This window comes from Gracilinanus agilis, chromosome 6 (genome assembly GCF_016433145.1).
Source record: "Gracilinanus agilis isolate LMUSP501 chromosome 6, AgileGrace, whole genome shotgun sequence".
NCBI classification, from domain to species: Eukaryota; Metazoa; Chordata; class Mammalia; order Didelphimorphia; family Didelphidae; genus Gracilinanus; species Gracilinanus agilis.
In genome coordinates, this window is record NC_058135.1 from 176,239,234 (window position 1) to 176,262,815 (window position 23,582).

The 23,582-nt window shown below is 35.1% G+C and overlaps 1 protein-coding gene across 1 annotated transcript in view; it reads left to right on the forward strand.

Annotated features, from left to right (window-relative positions):
* The window catches only part of SMIM14 (small integral membrane protein 14), a 126,324-nt gene that overhangs the window by 19,152 nt on the left and 83,590 nt on the right, over nucleotides 1–23,582 (forward strand). The window contains exon 2 of the mRNA XM_044682116.1: nucleotides 50–152. Coding sequence (XP_044538051.1) covers nucleotides 78–152 — 75 coding nt within the window. The 5' untranslated portion in view covers nucleotides 50–77. The remainder of the gene's footprint in view (nucleotides 1–49; nucleotides 153–23,582) is intronic.

Sequence of the window (23,582 nt, forward strand, 5' to 3'; positions counted from 1 at the left end):
TATCTTATAATTTATTTTTCTTTTTGTTTAATTTCTCTTCCTGATACAGACAATTTTGTTGATCAACCTTGGTAATCATGGCAGAAGGTGGATTTGATCCCTGTGAATGTGTTTGCTCTCATGAACATGCAATGAGACGATTGATCAATCTGGTAAGATAAAAGAGAAATTTTTACCCTCGGTTGCCTATGCTGTTTTATTTTTATATATATAATTTCCATATTTTGGCTTATGAGTGAGTGCTGTATATTTAGATTGAAATGTTACCATCACTAAAAGCCTGGAAGTCTGTTCTTTGATCAGTAGATTTATTTGTAATTCAATAGTAATCATTTTCTGATATATATGGGTAGCCAAAATATTCCATATTCATCCAACCAGAGATTGAGACGGTAGAGACTTCTGGTACATAGTATACACAAGTCACTAATTTGTACTATTCAAATATTCTTCATTAAACTAAAGCCTATTTGTATACTTTTAGTTGTCAAATTATTATCTAATTTTAATAATCTTTCATAGCAACCTTTGTATAATAGATTTCTAAGCCCAAGCTTGTGACCTACATAGATTGTGTGCAGAATTTATTTGTTGCAACAGAATTCAAGTACAGCAAAACAATTTAAAGATTCATATGGCACTTATTATAATAGAATATATCCTAAGTATTTGATAGTTGCATTTACAAACTCAATTATAAGACTAACATGAGAAAAGGATTATTTAAATCTTTCAAGAGATGGTATATGATCTCTACTTATAAATTACATACTTTTTAAAGTACTGTAAAGACATGATTTTTAGTTGCATTTTTGTGAAAGTAGATAAAAATGTCAGTACTTGCTGGGTTAGTTATTTAGGCAGATATTCCTGTTAGTTATTAAGGAGCAGATATTCCTGTAATCCAGTGTGACCATATGCCTATTTGGAGTATGGTTTTTTTGAATGTCTTCTTTCTTTGAGAATTAATCCAATCTATTCATAATGACTAACTTTTAAAAGGGTACCTACTTTTTAAAGTAAGGATTAAAATTAGGGACCAGAGAATTTAAAATGAGACAGAGGAAATGGGTAGAACAGGAGCATTGCAACTATGATACCTTTCTGTAGATGCAGAAGTAAAAAAATCTCATTTGTTAGATAGTCATTAACCATTTTTCATGCCTAGACAGATATGAGGATAATTTTTTTAATTATAAGAAACTAGTTACAATTTAACTATTTCAACTTTTCCTAAAGGAATAACTTTCTTTATATAGGTTGATTTTTTTTCTTAATTTTTTTTCTCTTATTTTCATGGAATATATATATTTTGGAATATACATGGAATATATATAAATATTCCTTTTGATTGAATTCTTCATTATACTGCTTTTCTTATTTTAAAAAGATACTAAAGTGAATCTGTAATCACTTGTTCTCCTATATACACTTTTGTTCCTCTTTATCCCTTTATATTAAATATCAGGCAGACCATGCTTGTCTTTTTTTTTCCTTCCTTTAAAACTAGATATAGTTTAAATAATTCATAATTGTTTTATAGTGTGGTGAAAATAGCCAGTAGAAGAGAAAAAATTAGAATGTGAGGATGATAGAGAAGACAGTCTTCTGAAGAAGACATGATGGAATAGGATACTTCTTGCAAAGTAAAGGGGTTTGCTTTGGCAAGGGAAAAGGGCACCTTTTTATGTGGGATGGGCTAAAGAGGAGCTAGAGGCAAAGACTATTTTGGTGATGTAAGTAGGAGGGAAGAAGATTGAGCACTTGGTGAATAGCCTCCATATGGGGTGAACGGATGTTTGAGGAGGGATGAAAAGGTTTGGGGGAGCTACTGTTGTGAGTGGGAAGTGAACCAGTTAGGGAAGTGTAAAATGATTTCCTTGAAGCAATGAGGGCTCAATTAAAGTAATATAACATAAATTTGTAGTGGAGCCAATCAGCACAGCTTTGTGTCTTATTCAGCAGCACATGTGTAGGAACAAAGACAGGGGGCAGTGGGAATGAGCTAATGCTAAGATTTAGCAAGCAAGAGAATAATAGGATAAGGGGCAAGAGACTTGAGAAGAAAACAGTGTATAATTGTTTTGGTTTATCAACATATCAAATTGGGGAAAGGAGGAAGGTGTTGCTGTTACAGTCTGAATAGCCCAGGGAAATAATCAAAGGGTGAAGGGATTAGAGGTCACAGTGTGAACAAATAACAGGTTTTGGGGTTGAGGAAGAGGTTGAAGGACAATGAATTATAATCACAATAAAGTTTCAGAGTTAATAAAACTTGGAAGTGTATTTATGGGTAATGAAATGATGGAAGATATGACCACCTTTGAGTGGCTAAAGTTGGGTGGAAGGAGTAAATCAAATGAATAGATAGAGGTTGTAAAGATTAAAATTAATGATTGGACAATGATTATATGAAATTATGTGGTCGCCAGTATTTATTATATCTTGAATCAGAAATTTATTTACAAATATTTACAAATAGAGAAGAAACAATAAAGAGAAATGTGAGGGGGATAGAGAAGTTCTCTATCCTATCAACCTAAATGTTTTGCTCCAGGTCTCCTTAATCCAGGAAGAGATTAATTAGCTCTCAACCAGGAAAACTTGTAGTAAGTAACCACAAGGCTCCTCCAAGAAGCTAGGAAAGGAGTCAGCCTTTTAGTCACCTAATGAAGTAATCCAAGAGTTAGAGTCAAAGTTGAAGCTGAGCTCCAAGCCCACAATCTAAGCCACAGTCTCCAGCAAAGATTCTCCCCAGTCAGAAGACTATCTCCAGAAGACAATCTCTTCAGACTATCTTCTCAAAAACAATCTCTTCTGAGGGAGTTTTGGGCTTGCTGTTATGGTAACTTCTTGTCCCTGCCCCTCTTCACAGGGGCCAATCACAGTTTCTAAATTGTTTAGCATTGCCCAGGGGGCAGTGTCTATGGGATTCACACTTCTCATCCTTTGAAGGTGTCAGCTCTTATCAAAGACATCTGAAAGTGTCAATAAGATTCACAAGTTTGGGATCCATACTTCTCATCCTCTCAAGGTGTAAACTCTTATCAAAGGATTCACAATTTTCTGACTGAGTTAAAAGGGTGGAGCTCTCCAAGTAAGTGACTGTGAACTCCCTTACTTAGTGTTAAGTAGGAGTGTTTTTAAGTTTTTGGTTGATTAACTCAACATAGACAAAGAGAATAAAGAATTCCTTTTCATAAGGGATTGCAAGTTATGGTGTTGGAAAGAATGTCATTATAGCTCTTGAAGGTCCCTATTATGAGACTAGGAACCTAGGAGCCATGACACCAAATTTTTTTTTTTTTTTAATAAACCCTTACCTTCCGTCTTGAAGTCAATACTGTGTATTGACACCAAGGCAGAAGAGTGGTAAAGGCTAGACAGTGGGGCTTAAGTGACTTGTCCAGGGTCACACAGCTGGGAAGTGTCTGAGGCCAGATTTGAACCTAGGACCTCCCATCTCTAGGCCTGGTTCTCAATCCACTGAGCTACCCAGCTGCTCCCACCAAATTCTTTAAGATTAGTGTTTCACAGAATTTGTGAAATTTGTGGAACATACAGATTGAGCAAAAAGATTATTGAATGGTGGAAATAGGGAGAGAACATGGAAGTGGAAATGAGAAACCAGGAGTATTATAATTCCCCCACTCTAACAAGTGAATTTGGAGAGGAATCAGCTACACTCTAAATATGTAGCCAGTGCTGGAAAGGGAGTCTGTGTCATCAGGAGGAAGCCAGGTCTTCCTGAGAGTCAGAAGATGGAAGGATTGGAAAAGGAAAAGATTTGAGATAAAAGCAAATTTGTTGTTTATAAAGCAAACATTCCAGAAAGCATAATAGATGGAGTGAGTAACTTTGGAGTGGGACAGTGGGGGGATTGTTGAAGGGAATGGGAATAAGGAATCAGGAAACAGGGATGAGAAAAATGGGGTTTGAATGATAACTGGGGACTCAGAGTCACTAGAGGGATATGACCAGGATAGGAGTTAATCATTAAGGAAAAAAGATTGTTCCAAGAGTAATTGTTGATGATTCAGTGTCTATGTGACTGGAGATCTATAAGAGCAATAACTTAAGGATCTTTGCTTGGTCCTATTTTGTGAATATTTTTATTATTGATTTGGATAAAAGCATAAATGAGAAGTTCATCAAATTTGTGGATAACACAAAAGTAGAAAGAATACCTAATACATCATATGACAGAATCAGCATCCAAAAGGGTCTTGACAAGCTAAGCATTGGATTGAGAAAAGATGAAATTCAGCAGGGAGAAATATAAAATGTATTCTGAAGTAATGTGTTCAGTTTGGGGTGCTTTCATTTAAGAAGGGCAATGAAAATACTATATAAACTATTCAGGAAAATAGACCAAAAAGAAGCCCTATGAAATTCTTTTTATGACACAAATATAGTGTTGATACCTAAGCCAAGAAGAGCAAAAACAGAAAGCTAAAATTAGAGACCAATTTTCTTAGCAAATATTGATGCAAAAATCTTAAATAAAATACTCTCAAGGAGATTACAGCAATATATCACAAGGGTCATTCATTATGACCAAGTGGGATTCATACCAGTAATGCAGGGCTGGTTTAATATTAGGAAAACTATCAGCATATGACCATATCAATAGTAAAACTAATAGAAATCACACGTTTATCTCAGTAGGTGCATAAAATTGACAAAATACAATACCCATTCCTATCAAAAAACATTTGAAAGCATAAGAATAAATGGGCCTTTCCATAAAATGGGAAGTAGTTTTCTAGAACCATCAGCATGTATCATTTGCAATGAGGATAAGTTAGAAACTTATAAACTAATAAGATCAGGAGTGAAGCAAGGATGCCTGTTGTTACCATTATTATTCAATATTGTACCAGAAATGCTAGAAGGAGAAGAAATTGAAGGAATTAAAGTAGGTAATGAGGAAACTACATTAACACTCTTTGCAGATAGAGAATCCTAAAGAATCAACTAAAAAACAAGTTGAAATAATAAATTTACCAAAATTTCAGGGTACAAAATAAACCATATAAGTCATCAGCATTTCTATAAATTAGCCACAAAGTCCAGTAGCAATAGATAGGATGAGAAATTCTATTTAAAATAAAATAAAGAATATAAAATACCTAGGACTCTACTTTCCAAGACAACTACTGGAATTATATGAACACAATTACAAAACATTTTTCACACAAAGTCAGATCTAAACAATTGGAAAAATATAATTTGCTCATGGGTAGGCTGAGCTAATATAATAAAAATGACAATTCTACCTAAATTAACTTTATTCAGTGCCATGCCAATCAAACTACGAAAAATCATTTTATAGAACTAGAAGAACAAAAAGATCAAAGAATCTCATGGGAATTAATGAAAAAAAAATGAAGGAAGGTAGCTTAGCAGCATCACATCTCAAACTGTACGCATGGTCAAAATGTCTATATGATTGAGACATAAAATATGCTACTATAAGTAAATTAGGGGAACAGATCTATGGAAAAGGGAAGAATTTGTGACCTGATGAGATAGAAAACATTACAAGATGTAAAATGATTAATTTCGATTATATTAAATTTAAAAGGCTTTATTACGAACAAAACTAATGAAACCAAGATTAGAAGGAAATAAACTGGAGGAATTCTGGGAAGATGGCAACTTAGACACAGCAAAACTCCAGACCTCTGAGGATCCTTCCACATCAATCAAAAACAAAGTCCTTCGAGGGGACAGAAAGTCAACATAGGAGGTTTGCCCGAAAAAAAGCCTGAATTCTTGGACTGTCAGGTTCAAGGAAAGGGAAGAGGGAGGATCCCAGGACCACTACCCTACCTGCTGTGCTGAGTCTCTAGCAGCTCCTGGAATCTCTGGGCAGGCAAGGGCACTAGTCCAGAAGGGAGTGCCTTGCTGGCATAGCTATACCAATTTCAGGGCATTAAACACAGACAGCAGGGAGACAGTTGGAGGAGAAGAACAGAGAGGGCAGCCTGGTCACAGCCAAAACACTACATCTTGCTCCTCCCCCACTCAAGGTTTTGGCCTCAGGGCACATCCAGCTCTGTAGATCAACTCCACCCTGGCTTAGTATCAATAAGTAAGATAGAAAGTCTTCTGAGGGCAGGGAAGCTCCTACACCCTTTCCCCATGGACTGCACTGAAAGTAGCTATAAACACCTACACACCCACAGATCCAGCAAATAATGAGAGGAGCAAAATTACAGCCACTTACAGGGTGGAAAGAAGGAAAAAATACAAGTAAACAACAGAAAAAAAAATTGCAGTTGACAGCTTCTATCCAGGTAATGAACAAAAAACAAATGGAATAAAGAAGGACGAAGGAACATCAAGCGAAAACAAAAACTCCAGTGAATTGGACACAGGCTTTGGAAGATTTCAAAATACAATTCAAAAAACAATTAAGAGAGGCTGAAGACAATTGGAAAAAGGAAATACATGAACTAAAACAAGAAAATAGTGTCTTGAAAGCCGAAATTGACCAGCTTGAAAATGAGGCAAAGAAGGTGAAAGATGACCTATAAAGAAAATCAGACCAGAAGGAGGATGACCAAAAAGCCAAGGATGAAATTCAGTCTTCAGAAACTAGAATCCAACAACTAGAAGCAAATGACTTTACAAGGCAGCAAGAATCTATAAAACAAAATCAAAAGAATGAAAAAATTGAGGAAAATATGAACCACCTAACATCAGACCTTGAAAACAGATCCAGGAGAGACAATTTAAGAATTATTGGACTACTGGAAGATCATGACAAATGGAAAAGTCTGGACATCATCCTACAGGAAATTATCCAAGAAAACTGCCCCGACATTCTCGAATAAGAGGGAAAAGTAGAGATTGAAAGAATCCACAGAACACCTCCTACATTTAATTCTCAATTGACAACTCCCAGGAATGTTATAGCTAAATTCAAGAACTACCAGACCAAGGCAAAAATATTACAAATTGCTAAGAAGAAGTCATTCACATACCATGGAACCACAATCAAGATAACATAGGATCTGGCTGTATCTACACTGAAGGACTGGAAGTCATGGAATATGATATTCTGGAAAGCAAGGGAACTTGGTCTACAACCAAGAATCAACTACCCAGCAAAACTGACTATATTATTCTTGCAGGGGAAAGTGTGGTCATTTAATAAAATAGAAGACTTCCAAGCATTCATAGAGAAAAGACCAGACTTAAACAGAAATTTTGATGTCCAAACACAGAACTCAAGAGAATCATTAAAAGGTAATGGGGGGGTAGGGGAAACAAAAAACAAAAACTTTTTTTTAACGGACCCTATAAGTTAAAATGATTTGTATTCCTATAAGAAAAGATGATGTTGGTAACTCTTAAAAATTGTTATCATCAACAGGGTAGCTAGAAGAAGTATACTTAGAGGGAACAGTGACAAACTGTATAGGATGAAATGTCAAGATATAAATATGTATGTATAAATATATATAAAACTAGAGGTAAAAAAAGAGGATAATATTAAGAGAAATGGGAAAAGAGACAAAATGGGGTAAATTTATACTTCATAAAGAAGTGCATGGTGGGAGTGGGTAAAAGGCCAATACATTGGAAAGGTGAAGAGGTTGGAGACAAGAAATACTTAATTCTTATGTGCATTGAAGTTGACTCAAAGAGGAAAGAACAATCAGATCCATTGGGGCAGAGAATTGATTTGTGCCCTATTAAGAAGTAGAAGGGTAACAAACGGACTGGTGGGGAGGGAAGCAATACTAGGGAGGGAGAGTGTAGGAGGTAGCTTAAAAAACCTTAAAGTAAAATAAGAGCAGAATAAGGAGGGAGGGAGGAAGAAAGGGTAATAAAATAAGGGTGAGGATTAGGGGGACTGATTAAAAACAAAACACTGGTGTAGAAGGAAATAGCGAAAGAAGAAAGGGCAGGACAAGGAGAGGAAAACAAAATGTTGGGGAATATACAGGTGGAAATTATAACTCTGAATGTGAATGGGATAAACTCACCCATAAAATGGAAGCAAATGGCATTATTTATTGCTATTTAATTTATTCATTTTTATTTTTATATGTATTTTTAAATTTTCATATTTATATTTAATTTAATTTTATACTTATATTTTATACTTTATTTATTTGTAAATAGATTATTAAGTATAATTTATTTAATCTAATCCAAATAGTGGATGAGAAGCCAAAATCCTACTGTATGTTGTCTATAAGAAACACACATGAGACATGTAGACACACACAGGGTAAAGGTAAAAGGCTGGAACAAAATCTATTAGGCATCAACCGAGAAAAAGAAGGCAGGAGTTGCAATCATGATATCTGACAAAGCCAAAGTAAAAATAGATCGTTAAAAGAGATAGGGAAAGTAATTACATCCTGATAAAAGGCAGTATAGACAATGAGGAAATATTAGTATTCAACATGTATGTACCATAGAATCCAAATTTCTAAAGGAGAAATTAGTAGAATTGAAGGAGGAAATAGATAGTAAAACTACACTAGGGGGAGAACTGAACTTCCCTTTATCATATCTTGATAAGAGATTCGAATGAAATCTTGGAAAAATTGGAGATAATAGATATATGGAGAAAAATAAATAGGGACAAAAAGGAATACACCTTCTTTTCAGCTGCACATGGTACATTCACAAAGATTGACCATGTACTAAGGCATAAAAACATGTTAAACAGATGCAAAAAAGCAGAAAAAATAAATGCAACCTTTTCAGATCATAATGCACTAAAAATAATAATTATAGCAAGGGTACATGGAGAGGCAAACCAAAAACTAATTGGAAATTAAATATGATTTACCAAAATTGGCTAAAGAACAAATCATAGAAATAATAATTTTATTGAAGAGAATGACAGTGATGAGACATAATACTAAAATCTATGGGGTGCAGCCAAAGCAGTACTCAGGGGGAAATTTATATTCTTGAGTGCATATATTAACAAATTAGGGAGGGCTGAGGTCAATGCAATTAAAAAACTAGAAAACAAACAAATGAAAAATTCCCAGATGAAAACTAAATTAGAAATCCTAAAAATTAAAGGAGAAACTAATAAAATTGAAAATAAAAGAATGATTGAATTAATAAATGACTAGAAGCTGATACTTCGAAAAAACAAAATAGATAAAATACTGGTTAGTCTATTAAGAAAAGGAAAGACGAAAATCAAATTTACAGTATCAAAGAGGAAAAGGGAAACCTCAGCTCTAATGAAGAGGAAATTAAGGCAATGATTAGAAACTATTTTGCCCAATTATATGGCAATAAATATGGTAATCTATATATGATATGGATGAATATTTACAAAAATATAAATTGTCTAGATTAACAGAAGAAGAAATAGAATACTTAAAAATTCTCATATCAGAAAAAGAAATTGAACAAGCCATCAAAGAGCTCCCTGAGAAAAAATCCCCAGGGCGTGATGGATTCACAAGTGAATTCTATCAAACATTCAAAGAACAATTAATCCCAATAATATATAAACTATTCAACATAATAAGCAAAGACAGAGTTTTACCAAATTCCTTTTACGATACAAATATGGTACTGATTCCAAAGCCAGGCAGGTGAAAAACAGAGAAAACTACAGACCTATCTCCTTAATGAAAATAGATGCAAACGTCTTAAATAGAATACTAGCAAAAAGACTCCAGCAAGTGATCATGAGGGTTATTCATTATGATCAGGTGGGATTTATACCAGGAATGCAAGAATGGTTCAATATTAGGAAAACCATCCATATAATTAGCCATATCAATAAGCAAACCAACAAATATCACATGATTATCTCAATAGATGCCAAAAAAGCCTTTGGCAAAACACAACATTCATTTCTTTTGAAAACACTAGAAAGCATAGAAATAGGAGGGCCTTTCCTAAAAATAATAAGCAGTATATATTTAAAACCATCAGCAAGTATCATCTGCAAAGGGGATAAATTAGAAGCCTTCCCAATAAGATCAGGAGTGAAACAAGGATGCCCATTATCACCTCTATTATTTAACATTGTACTAGAAACACTAGCAATAGCAATTAGAGAAGAAAAAGAAATTGAAGGTATTAACATAGGCAGTGAGGAGACCAAGTTATTACTCTTTGCAGATGTATGATGGTCTACTTAAAGAATCCTAGAGAATCAATTAAAAAGCTAGTGGAAATAATCAGCAACTTTAGCAAAATTGCAGGGTACAAAATAAATGCACATAAATCATCAGCATTTCTATATATTTCCAACACATCTCAGCAGCAAGAATTAGAAAGAGAAATTCCATTAAAAATCACCCTAGACAATATAAAATACTTAGGAATCTATCTGCCAAGACAAATACAGGAATTATACGAACACAACTAAAAAACACTTCACATAATTAAAAGTAGATCTAAATAATTGGAAAAATATTAATTGCTCATGGGTAGGATAAGCAAGCTAACATAATAAAAATGACAAGCCTATCTAAATTAATTTACTTATTTAGTGCTATACCTATCAACTTAACAAGAAACTTTTTTTACTGAATTAGAAAAAAAAGTATAACAAAGTTCATTTGGAAGAACAAAAGACCAAGAATATCAAGGGAAATAATGAAAAAAATTGTGAAGGATGCGGGCCTAGTAGTACCAGATCTTAAATTGTACTACAAAGCAGTGGTCATCAAAACAATATGGCATTGGCTAAGAGAGAGAAGGGAGGATCAGTGGAATAGACTTGGGGTAAGTGACCTCAGGAAGACAGTCTAAGATAAACCCAAAGATCCCAGCTTTTGGGACAAAAATCCAATATTTAACAAAAACTGCTGGGAAAATAGGAAAACAGTATGGGAGAGATTAGGTTTAGATCAACATCTCACACCGTACACCAAGATAAATTCAGAATGGGTGAATTACTTTAATATAAAGAAGGAAACTATAAGTTAATTAGGTCAACATAGAATAATATTCTTGTCATATCTTTGGGAAGGAAACATTTTATGACCAAGCAACAGTTAGAAAAAAATTATAAAATGTACAATATATAATTTTGATTACATTAAATTAAAAAGGTTTTGTACAAACAAACCAATGCAATCAAACTTAGAAGGGAAGTAACAAATTGTGAAAAAAATCTTTATAACAAAAACCTCTGACAAACGTCTTAATTACTCAAATTTATAAGGAGCTAAATCTATTGTACAAAAAATCAAGCCATCCCCCAATCAATAAAGGGACATGAATAGGCAATTTTCAGATGAAGAAATTAAAACTATCAATAAGCACATGAGAAAGTGTTCTAAATCTCAAATAATTAGAGAAACGGAAATCAAAACAACTCTAAGGTATCACCTCACACCTAGCAGATTGGCTAAAATGACAGCAAAGGAAAGTAATGAATGTTGGAGGGGATGTAGCAAAATTGGAACATTAATTCGTTGCTGGTGGAGTTGTGAATTGATCCAACCATTCTGGATGGCAATTTGGAACTATGCCCAAAGAGCACTAAAAGATTGCCTGCCCTTTGATCCAGCCATATCACTGCTGGGTTTATACCCCAAAGAAATCATAAGGAAAAAGACCTGTTCAAAAATACTTATAGCCACCCTCTTTGTAGTGGCAAAAAATTGGAAAATGAGAGAATATCCTTCGATTGGAGAATGGTTGAACAAATTGTGGTATCTGTTGGTGATACTATTGTGCTGTAAAAAATAATGAACTAGAGGAATTCCATGTGAACTGAAAAGACCTCCAGGAATGAATGCAAAGTGAAAGGAGCAGATCCAGGAGAACATTGTACACAGAGACTGATACACTGTAGTACAATCAAACATAACGGAGTTCTCTACTAGCAGCAATGCAAGAATCCAGAGCAAGGCCGAAGGACTTATGAGAAAGAAAACTAGCCACATTCAGAGAAGAACTATGGGAGTGGAAACACAGAAGAAAAACAACTGCTTGAACACATGGGCGAATGGGGATGTTTTTGGGGATGTAGACACTAAACAATAACTCTAGTCCAACTATCAATTATATGGAATTAGGTCTTAATTAATGATACATGTAAAACCCAGGGGAATTGTGCATCGGCTAAGTAAGGTTAGGAGGTTTGGGGGAGAGGGAAAGAACATGAAACATGCAACTATGGGAAAATATTCAAAATAAAAATTTTTAAATTAAAAAATGAAAATGAAAAAATAATCATATAAAAAAGTTTTGAATCACTCTTGATTAGAGAAATGTAAATTAAAATAACTCTGAGATACCACCTCATACCTATCAGATTGGCTAATATGACAATAAAGAAAGTGATAAATTTTGGAGGCAATATGGCAAAATTGGGACAGTATTGCATTGTTGGTAGTTGTGATCTAAATATTCTGTAGGACAATTTGGAACTATGTCTAAAGGGGTATAAAACTGTGCGTACCCTTTGATCCGGTAATACCACTATTGGGTCTGTATCCCAAAGAGATCGTAAACAAGAGGAAAGAATCTACTTGTAAAAAAAATATTTCTAGCAGCTCTTTTTGTGTTGTCAAACAAAGAATTGGAAATTAAGGCGATATCTATCAGTTGGAGAATGGCTGAACAAATATATCCATAGTGAAATAAGCAGAACCAGGAGAACATTGTACACAGTAACAGCAATATTGTATGATGATCAATGTGAAAGACTTGGCTACTGTCAGCACTATAATGATCCAGGACAATTCTGAAGGACTTAGGACAAAGAATACTATCCACCACAGAAAAAGAACTTAAGGGGTTGGAATGTAGATCAAAGCATACTATTTTATCACTTTAGTTTTATTTGTATCTTTATTTTAGGGTTTCAATTTTATATGAGTGTTCTTTTTCAAAGTGACCAAAATGGAAATATTTTTTGCATGATAATACATGTGTAACCTAGATCAAATTGCTTATCATCTCTGTGGGTGGGAGGGGAGAGAAGGGAGGAAGGAGAAGTTTAGATCTTATAATTTTGGAAAATGTATGTTGAAAATTGTCGTTACATGTAATTGGAGAAATTAAAATATCTTTAAGAAAAAAAGATTATTGAAAAACTGGTAAAAAAAGACAAACAAACCAGTATATTGAAAAACCTTGAGTTCCTATAATATAACTATCAGTTGGTAGCCTTTTAGGTTATTTAGCTTAGAGAAGAGAACACTCAAGGGGCTTTAATAGTCATTAAGTATTTGAAAGGGCTGTTTCTTTCTTTCTTTTTTTTAAAACCCTTATCTTCCTTCTTGGAATCAATACTGTGTATTGGTTCCAAGGCAGAAGAGTGGTAAGGGCTAGGCAATGGGGGTTAAGTGACTTACCCAGGGTCACACAGCTAGGAAGTGTCTGAGGCCAGATTTGAACTTAGGACCTCCCATCCTCTGAGCCTGACTCTCAATCCACTGAGCCACCCAGCTGCCCCCTGAAAGGGCTATTTCTTGAAGATGAAATTAAACTTGTTTTATTTGGCTCCAAAAGGCAGAACAGGAAGTAATAAGTAAGTGGCAAAGAGGTCAGTTTAGACTAGATTGCTGGAAAATACTAACAACTAGAGCTACCTAAAAAGTCAGTGGACTCCCTTGATGGGTAGTGAGTTGCCCAGCCATGGAGATTTTTAAACGGGGGCTTTTAGTTTTTAGATACTTAGGCATATTACAGTCAAGACTCCTTTTGGACTAAATTAAATGGTGGACAGATCAGTAGATAGAGTGCTGCTGGGTATGGAGTCAGAAGACTTGAGTTCAGATCTGGCCTCAGACATTTTTTTGTGTGACCCCTGGCATGCTGCTTAATGTATTTGCCTTCTGGGTAACTAGATGACTCAGTAAATAGAATGCTCCATGAATCAGGAAGATGTGAGTTTAGATTTGACCTCTGAAACTGAATAATAATTGATCAAGAGAATTAGATGGCTACTGAGATCCCTTCCAACATTGATTATATGATTTCTATGATTGTGCATATAATAAGCAATAACTTACAAATAATAAAAAATAAATAACTTAATCATAAGTACTCATGAGGGGGCAACATTTCTTTTCCTCACCAGGCATAGCAAAAATAAGTTGTTTACAGTATCAAATAGAATACACCAAAGGTATTGAGGATCTCAGAAAAATTAAAAGTACATTCATTACTGGAGTTGGAGTCGGGATTCCAGAAGAGTCCATGTGTTGTATAACAATGCAAGTTCCAGAGTTGATTGTTCTAGCAAGTAACTGTGAACACATTTCATTTTCAAGACTAGCAGACCCTTTCAAAATAATACATTTACCTGAATTAATGCCCTTGAAATCTGTCAATGAAAACATCTTCCTATATTCTTATCCTTAGTTGGTGACCACTTGATTTTCTGAAGTTATAAAAGAATGAAGACAAAAAAACATTTAGAAGAACTTTGCCATTAGCACATCAGTATAGCTAATAAAGTAAAAACTAAAAATTAAATGAATGAAAAGGTGTCAAAATGAACAATGCATCAAAAGTAATTCTTTGTAGCATATAGCAGATTCTGCCCCAAGACCTGCTAAAGTTATAGTCACTACTTTTCACTCCAGCATACTCTGACACCATCACAACAGGCCCATGTTTTTCCTCCTTGTGTGTCTTACTTGAAGATAGATTCTAATCTCTACTTGTACCATTTTGTTGCTTATCTAGTTTTCTAATACTAGAGCTTGCATGTTACTGGATGCCAGTGTTACATGATGGGTTTGCTGTTGCCACTTAAAATCCTTATCATCATTTCATATATATGCAGCTTGTATTTATCGTCAGAAAAATCAGACATAATCAGTGTGTGTGATTTCTGGAAGAAAACAAAGAATGCTAAAAAGGGAAATAGTCTTGTCCTTAATGACTATAGTTTTCTGGCTCCTTAATAACTGGCTTTGATTTTGCTGCCAGAGGTAACATTAGCTCTAACGTACTTGTAATAAGAGCTTGATGCAGAAAAAAATTTGTCCCCTCCAAAAAAGGGAGTGTTGGGAGAGGTCACGTTTGTACAACTGTAAGAGGGAGATTTTAGGTATTATATAGATATATATTTAAGCTGTAGCTGCCAGGAATCAATAATTCAGATTGATTCCAAATTTAAAATAGACCCAAGTCAGGATCTGGTTTAAGGTAGTTTATTTACAATTAGGAAGGTAGAAGGCAAGGGAAATAGAGAGGGAGAGGCTAGACCAGGCCTGCAGGGGCCGGGACAGAGAGAGGGTTAAAAGGCTAATTAAACTAGATTACACACCGCAAGGCCTTAGCAATTAGGGAGGCAAGAAGCCTACTTAAGGTAGAGAGTCTGGGAAATGCCGAGGTAGGCCAAGGAAATCAGCCTAACTTACCCACGTGACCATTCAGAGTAGAAGCCTCCTGAGGTCTCAGATGAGATCCTTCAGCACCAAGTTCAAAGTGGGAACTGCCCCAACAGGAAGTAACCAACATACTTGAAGAGATAGTGTCTCTCCTCACTTCCTGTAGGTCCACCTCTAATTCAAGTGGACAAATGGCAGCCTCTACACTGATTTGGACTGCCCAAAGGGCAGGCCCTTGTTCTTGATTTGTTACTTATTGTCACGTGTGGGTAACTCATCTCCCCTCCCCACTAAGGGGGGTGGGGATGATATTATCTTTGGTGAGTAGAGTTTTGACTATGAATGGGCTAGAGCTAATTCCATTTACACACAACCTGGCCCTAGTGATCTGAGAGAAAGATAAAAGTTGGAAAGACAAATAAAAATATGCATTCTTAGCTTGGTCTTAAAAAGATTTAATAGTATTTCTTAACCATGTGAGGGGCATGTTGCCTCCACTCAAGGTAGAGAAGAGATGAGTGAAATTGTCACATTGTTAGCTAATAATAATATTAGCAATAGCATTTATATAATATAACACTTTTAAAGTTTAACATTTTCTCCTTGATTTATTTTTCAGATCAGTTGTTTTTGTTATGAAATACTTTATATCTATTTTTTTCAGTCTTTTGACTTCTTTTTAATATTTCTTGTTACCTCATGTATTATTATCTCTTTTGATCTTAACAACCCTGTATAGGTTTGAGACTTTTGTATCTTAATTTTATTGGTTTGGTACAGGCAAGATTATAATAGTTTTAAATCAGAACAAGAATTATTAAATTTAGATTTTCCTAGAGGGTGCCCTTGGCTTGGGGCATGGACCAAATGAAGTATATTAGACAAAAGATACAACACAAACACAAGTCTAAGGGGCTCTTGCCCAGGTCATATACGCAAAGCACTTGATATTTCCTGATCTGAACTAGATAAGATAGGAACTAAATGATTGTAAACTTAGATGCATATAAAACTAGTTGAGTGGCTAGACCTGAATTTAGTAGTCATTCATTCATTAATGTAAGTCTCTTCAAGTGTCACAGGTATCTCAAACCGAATGGTCCCATACACATCTCAAATTTGACATAACCAAAAGCAGATTCAGCGTCCCTCCCCCCAACAGATATTATAGTTGTCCCCTTGACTTTTAAATTATTATCTATGCTTTATAGTTTAGTAAACGTTGATGATATGAAGAATAGTAAACTGTAAGAAGTCTGAAATTTGATAAAGGGATGAAGTTATAAAAAGCTTTAAAATCCAAATAGAGCACTTCATATTTGATCTTGGACATAATAGCCACTAGTTACTTGACTGGTATAGAAAATTCCCTCTACCAATGTGGATCATTAGCCTCTGTTCTACAATGTTGTTTAGTTGTTGAACATGGAAATGGAAAACTTTGGTGCAATGACAAAATCAAGGATTGAATCATTTGTGTGTATGTCCCTGAGCTGGAGTAGAGGGAATAGGTCTTAGGAATTGAGTAGACTGAAGGACTGAGAATTTAGTGTATTAGAGGAAGCATGAATATGCATGTTAAAGTTCTCAAGAATGATAGCAGGATATGAGGAGGCAAGATACTGAATCAAGCACTGAACTTTAGGATAGAGACTATCCTGGGAGTCAATAGGAACAACCACCAGTATTTGGATTGGGTGGTAAATTTTGATAGCATGAACTTGAAAAGAGAAAAGATTGCTTAAGGGAATGTAGTAGTAGAGGGAGAGCTTGCAAGAGGCCAATAGTAACAAGGAAGAATACTCCATTTTCCCTCCCTTGGCTAGCAAGCTTCATGCCAGAAGTTGTGTGGAAAAAAAGAGTAACCGGTACTAGAAAGGGTGATGAGTAAATCTGTCATTAGAAGAGAGTTAGGTCTCAAGGAGTGTGCCAGATGATTGAAGCAGTAAGTGAAGAAGATGAAAGAAGTTAGTTGATTATTCTGGAGACATTCCAGAGGATACAGTGGAAGAAACTACCATGTTAAATGTAATTAAAAAAGAAAGTTGGAAATAACATTATCAGAGTTATATATAGGACCCTTTTTCTCTTCTTTGTATGTTGAATTAATATAATATTATAGAAAAACCCTAAAAATTATATCATTGCTAGATTCATGTTTCAGTCTAAATCATACATAATGTTTTAAATTTTCTAATAAACTTCATAATTATGACTACTACACCCCTTCCCAAGAGGACTATGTTGTACATTTTGTCGCCTTTAAAAAATGCAAGTTGTACTGCCAAAGTTTCTGAGCCATTGTTGGGAATTTGGATTTCATAGTCATTTGGATAGTAAGTAGTTAGAAACTTTTGAGAATAGGAAAATAGGCAAAATTCTCTTTCTTCATTGGTTACAAAGACTTATATAATCTATGTATTTAAATTGTGAAAGGAATAAGATGTTTTGGAATCAAATCAAATCACTAATTTGGATGGAGTCTTTTTGAGACCTTTTTTCCCATAATAGATGGTGCCTTTTTATCTAAAACGTGTTAGGGATCATAACAATTCACATTTATGTATTTAAGCTTTATATAATCCTTCCCCCAAGTAACACTTTAAGTAGTGCAAGTATTATACCTGTTTGAAACTTCTATTAGTTAAAGATGTTTTTGTCTTGTTTTCCCTAACTAGATGGTTAAATGCTACATGCACATTATCTCAGCTTTGTATGTACCCTAGTTCAGCACAGTCTTCCTAAATATGTTATAAGTGCTTAATAAGTTTCTTTAATGAATATAGCTAAAGAATTAGAACTTTATTTGGTAGGCAATAATAAGCCATTGAAGGTTTTTAAGAAGAAATATAACATTATTTAGACTTCTAATATGACTGATCTGTAGGAAGAACTAGATGGCAAGAAACTGAAAAGGGGAGGCCAAACACTTTTGGAGTAGTCCTTGAGAGAAAAGGGAAGTTATGAAATCAGTTATGTTTTTCCCAAACTCTTAAAACTTTCATTAAAGCTTCGTATTATAAAATGGGGTTCCATTTGCTCTTAACAGCTTTCTTTTGGGATCCATTTGCAGGAAGTTATTGTCAGTTTTTAATTTTAATTTTAAAAATTTTAATATCCTAACAGCCAGGATGAGAAACAATGAGGTGAATGCCCTGAGTACTCTGCTTAAAAAATGGAATATCAGGCAGTGAGGAGACCAAGCTATCACTCTTTGCAGATGACATGATGGTCTACTTAAAAAATCCTAGATAATCAACTAAAAAGTTAGTGGAAAGGGGGCAGCTGGGTAGCTCAGTGGATTGAGAGCCAGGTCTAGAGACAGGAGGTCCTAGGTTCAAATCTGACCTCAGACACTCTCTAGCTGTGTGACCCTGGGCAAGTCACTTGACCCCCATTGCCTACCCTTACCACTCTTCTGCCTTGGAGCCAATACACAGTATTGACTCCAAGATGGAAGGTAAGGGTTTAAAAAAATTTTTTTTTAAAAGTTAGTGGAATTAATCAACAACTTTAGCAAAGTTGCAAGATACAAAATAAATGCACATAAATCATCAGCATTTTTATGTATTTCCAACAAATTGCAGCAGGAAGAGTTAGAAAGAGAAACACCATTTAAAATCACCATAGACAATATAAAATACTTAGGAATCTATCTGCCAAGACAAACACAGGAATTATACGAACACAACTATGAAATCCTTTCCCCTTTCCACACAATTAAAACTAGATCTAAACAATTGGAAAAACATTGAGTGCTCATGGGTAGGATAAGCTAACATAATAAAAATGACCATCCTACCCAAATTAATTTACTTATTTAGTGCTATACCTATCAAACTACCAAAAAACTTTTTTACTGAATTAGATAAAACTATAACAAAGTTCATTTGGAAGAACAAAAGACCAAGAATATCAAGGGAAATAATGAAAAAAATATGAAGGAAGGTGGCCTAGTAGTACCGGATCTTAAACTGTACTATAAAGCAGCAGTCATCAAAACAATATGGTACTGGCTAAGAGACAGAAGGGAGGATCAGTGGAATAGACTTGGGGTAAGTGACCTCAGCAAGACAGTCTTCGATAAACCCAATGAACCCAGCTTTTGGGACAAAAACCCACTATTTGACAACAACTGCTGGGAAAATTGGAAAACAATTTGGGAGAGATTGGACCTACATCAACATCTCACACCCTATACTCAGATAAACTCAGAATGGGTGAGTGACTTGAATATAAAGAAGGAAACTATACGTAAATTGGGTGAGCACAGAATAGTATATTTGTCAGATCTCTGGGAAGGGAAAGATTTTAAAACCAAGCAAGAGTTAGAAAAAGTCACAAAATGTAAAATAAATCATTTTGACTACATTAAACTAAAAAGGTTTTGTACAGACAAAACCAGTGCTACCAAAATTTGAAGGGAAGCAACAAATTGGGAAAAAAACCTTTATAACAAAAAACTCTGACAAAGGTCTAATTACTCAAATATACAAGAAGCTAAATCAATTGTACAAAGAATCAAGCCATCCTCCAATGGATAAATGGGCAAGGGACATGAATAGGCAATTTTCAGATGAAGAAATTAAAACTATCAATAAGCACATGAGAAAGTGTTCTAAATCTCAAATAATTAGAGAAATGCAAATCAAAACAACTCTGAGGTATCACCTCACACCTAGCAGATTGGCTAAAATGACAGCAAAGGAAAGTAATGAATGTTGGAGGGGATGTGGCAAAATTGGGACATTAATTCATTGCTGGTGGAGTTGTGAATTGATCCAACCATTCTGGCTGGCAATTTGGAACTATGCTCAAAGAGCTTTAAAAGACTATCTGTCTTTTGATCCAGCCATAGCACTGCTTGGATTATACCTCAAAGAGATAATAAGGAAAAAGACTTGTACAAAAATATTTATAGCTAGCTGCCCTCTTTGTGGTGGCAAAAAATTGGAAAATGAGAGAATGTCCTTTGATTGGGGAATAACTGAAAAAATTGTAATATCTGTTGGTGATGGAATACTATTGTGCTCAAAGGAATAAAGAACTGGAGAAATTCCATGTGAACTGGAATGACCTCCAGGAATTGACGCAGAGTCCAGTAGAACATTGTACACAGAGACTGATACACTGTGGTAAGATTGAACATAACGGAGTTCTCTACTAGCAGCAATGCAAGAATCCAGAGCAAGGTTGAAGGACTTATGAAAAAAAAAAAACTAGCCACATTCAGAGGAAGAACTGTGGGAGAAGAAACACAGAAGAAAAACAACTGCTTGAACACATGGGCTGATGGGGATATTATTGGGGATGTAGACACTAAATGATAAATCTAGTCCAACTGTCAATAATATGGAATTAAGTCTTAAGCAATGATACATATAAAACCCAGTGAAATTGTGCATCGGCTAAGGGGAGTTAGGGGATTTTGGGGGAGAGGGAAAGAACATGAAACATGTAACTATGGGAAATTTTTCAAAATAAAATTTTCCTAACCATTTTGTTTTTTTATTATTTTTTTTATATTTTCTTTTTTAGAAAAATTTTCCATGGTTACATGATTCATGTTTTTGCTTTCCCCTTCCCTCCCCTCCATAGCCAATGAGTATTTCCACTGGTGGTTTAACATGTGTCAACGATCAAGACTTATTTACATATTATTGATAGTTGCATTGGTGTGGTCCTTTCAGGTCTACATCCCCAATCATGTCCTCATCAACCCATGTGTTCAAGCACTTGTTTTTCTTCTGTGTTTCCTCTCCTGTAGTTCTTCCTCTGAATGTGGGTAGGGTTCTTTTCCATAAATCCCTCAGAATTGTCCTTGATCACTGCATTGCTGCTAGTACAGAAGTCCATTACGTTCTATTTTACCACAGTGTATCAGTCTCTGTGTACAGTGTTCTTTTGGCTCTGCTCCTCTCACTCTGCATCAATCCCTGGAGATCTTTCCAGTTCACATGGAATTCCTCCAGTTTATTATTCCTTTGAGCACAATAGTATTCCATCACCAGCATATACCACAATTTGTTCAGCCATTCCCCAATTGAAGGGCATACCCTTGTTTTCCAGTTTTTTGCCACCACAAAAAATGCAGCTATAAATTCAAATAAAATTTTTTAAAAATAAAATAAAAAGTGGAGTATCTGGGAAGGAGTCTCCAATCTGAACCCTCTCCAAACAAAGGAAAGAAGAGACTCTAGAGGTGAAGGGTAATGAAGAGATAGGCATTTGAAATGTTGTCATCTTGCAGGAAAATGAGATTATAAAGCTCAAAAAGTCCAGGAGAAAAGCCAGGAGGGAAACTGAAAAAAGAGCATGATGAAGATAGGAATGATCTTTTGGGGAAATTAGTCTTAGCAGTTATAGTAATAATACCTGTTAATTAATATATGTAGTATTGTAGTATTTCCATAGAACTTTAAGGTTTACATAATTCAGTAGCAGAAAGCAGTGCAGCAAACACACCAGACTGAACGTTGATAGGAAAATCCAAGAAAAAGTCACAGTGAGTCATTTTTCCATCCATAGTCAATATAGAGAGACAAAGGATTATGGGCTCATAGGATCAAGGGTTGGTTGGACCCAAACTACATGTATGTGGAGTAAATCAGTGCTTAGAGGGAAATTCTGTGAAACAGAGCAGGAAGGGGTCCTACCTCCATACTGAGGCACCCCCAGACCTATAGCGGGGAGGGCACCACAACAGATAAATATATTATGCAGATATATATATATATATATACACATATATATATATGCAACTATATATATATACATATGTATATATATATGCTCAATTTGAAGCCTACAGACAAATAATCAGGGCAGGAATCTCACACCAAAGTAGAATATGTATTACTATGAACAAAAAGAGTTTCCTAGCTGGCTGAAAGTAGCCAAGTGCACCAGCAATCTTTTCTTGCTCAGATCCAAAAGGAGGTCAGGAATTCACAGCTCAGACCAGAGGTTCAAAAGTTAGCTTTTGCTCTGAATCACATCATTTGGAAGTGATGAAAATTCACAAGTCTGGAACTTGAGCTATTCATGAAATCCTGAAATAACATAACACTTTATCCCAAGAAAGCAATGATAGGACCAACCCAGACCTTCCCTACAGAACTATGCCAGGATTGGCCTTAACATAAAGTCTGAAGTCAGAAAGCAAAGTACAAAAACATCTGCCACCATAAAAAGCTATTATGGTGTCTCCAAAAAAATAAAAGCAAAGCCTCAAAGAAAAACATAGTTTGAGCATGAATTTAACTAGATTTCCTGGAAGAGATAAAGCAAAATAAAACAAAACAAAACAAAACAAAAAAACCTTTTGGTCAATGAAATGAGAGTGCTAGAGGAAAAACAAATTGAAAAAATACTATGGAAATAAAACCAGAAAAGGAATTGACAGCCTGTCACAAAAGGTACAAAACCCAACTAGTCTATTTCCTTAAAAATTAGAGTGGAGGGGGCAGCTGGTAGTTCAGTGGATTGAGAGGCAGGCCTAGAGATGGGAGGTCCTCGGTTCAAATCTGGCCTCAGACACTTCCCAGCTGTGTGACCCTGAACATGTCACTTGACCCCCATTGCCTACCTTTACCACTCTTCTGCTTTAGAACCAATACAGAATATTGATTCCAAGATGGAAGGTAAAAGTTTATAAAAATAAATAAATTAGAGTGGACCAAAAGTAGCCAGTGAGGCAACTCATGAGGCAACAAGAAAAATTAAAATAAAAAGTCAAAACACTGAAAAAAAAATAGATACAAAGTATTTTATAGCAAAAAAAAAAAAAAAACTAATCCAAAAAATAAATCAGGGAGAAAATATTTAAGAATCACTAGACTATCTGAACACCATGACCATACAAAAGCCTAGACACCATATTTAAGGAAATCTTAAAACTATCCAGATATTTTAGAGCCAAAGGCAAAGTGGAAATAAATGGTCACTTCCTGAAAGAAATCTCAAAATGAAAACTCACAGGAACACGAATACCAAAATCAGGAGCTTCCAGGTCAAAGAAGAAACACTGCAAAGCAGCCAGGAAGAATTTAAGTACTGAAGAGCCACAGTTAAAATCACATATGATTTAGCAGCTACCACTATAAAGCAGTAGAGAGCTTGGAATATGGGCATTCCAGAAAGCAAGAGATGTGGGCTTGCAGCCAAAAGAAGCTTACCCAGCAAAATGGAGTAGCATTCTATAGGGAAAAAATAAACCTTGAATAAAATAAGGGGCTTGTAAGCATTCCTGATGAATGGACTAGAGCCGCAGAGAAA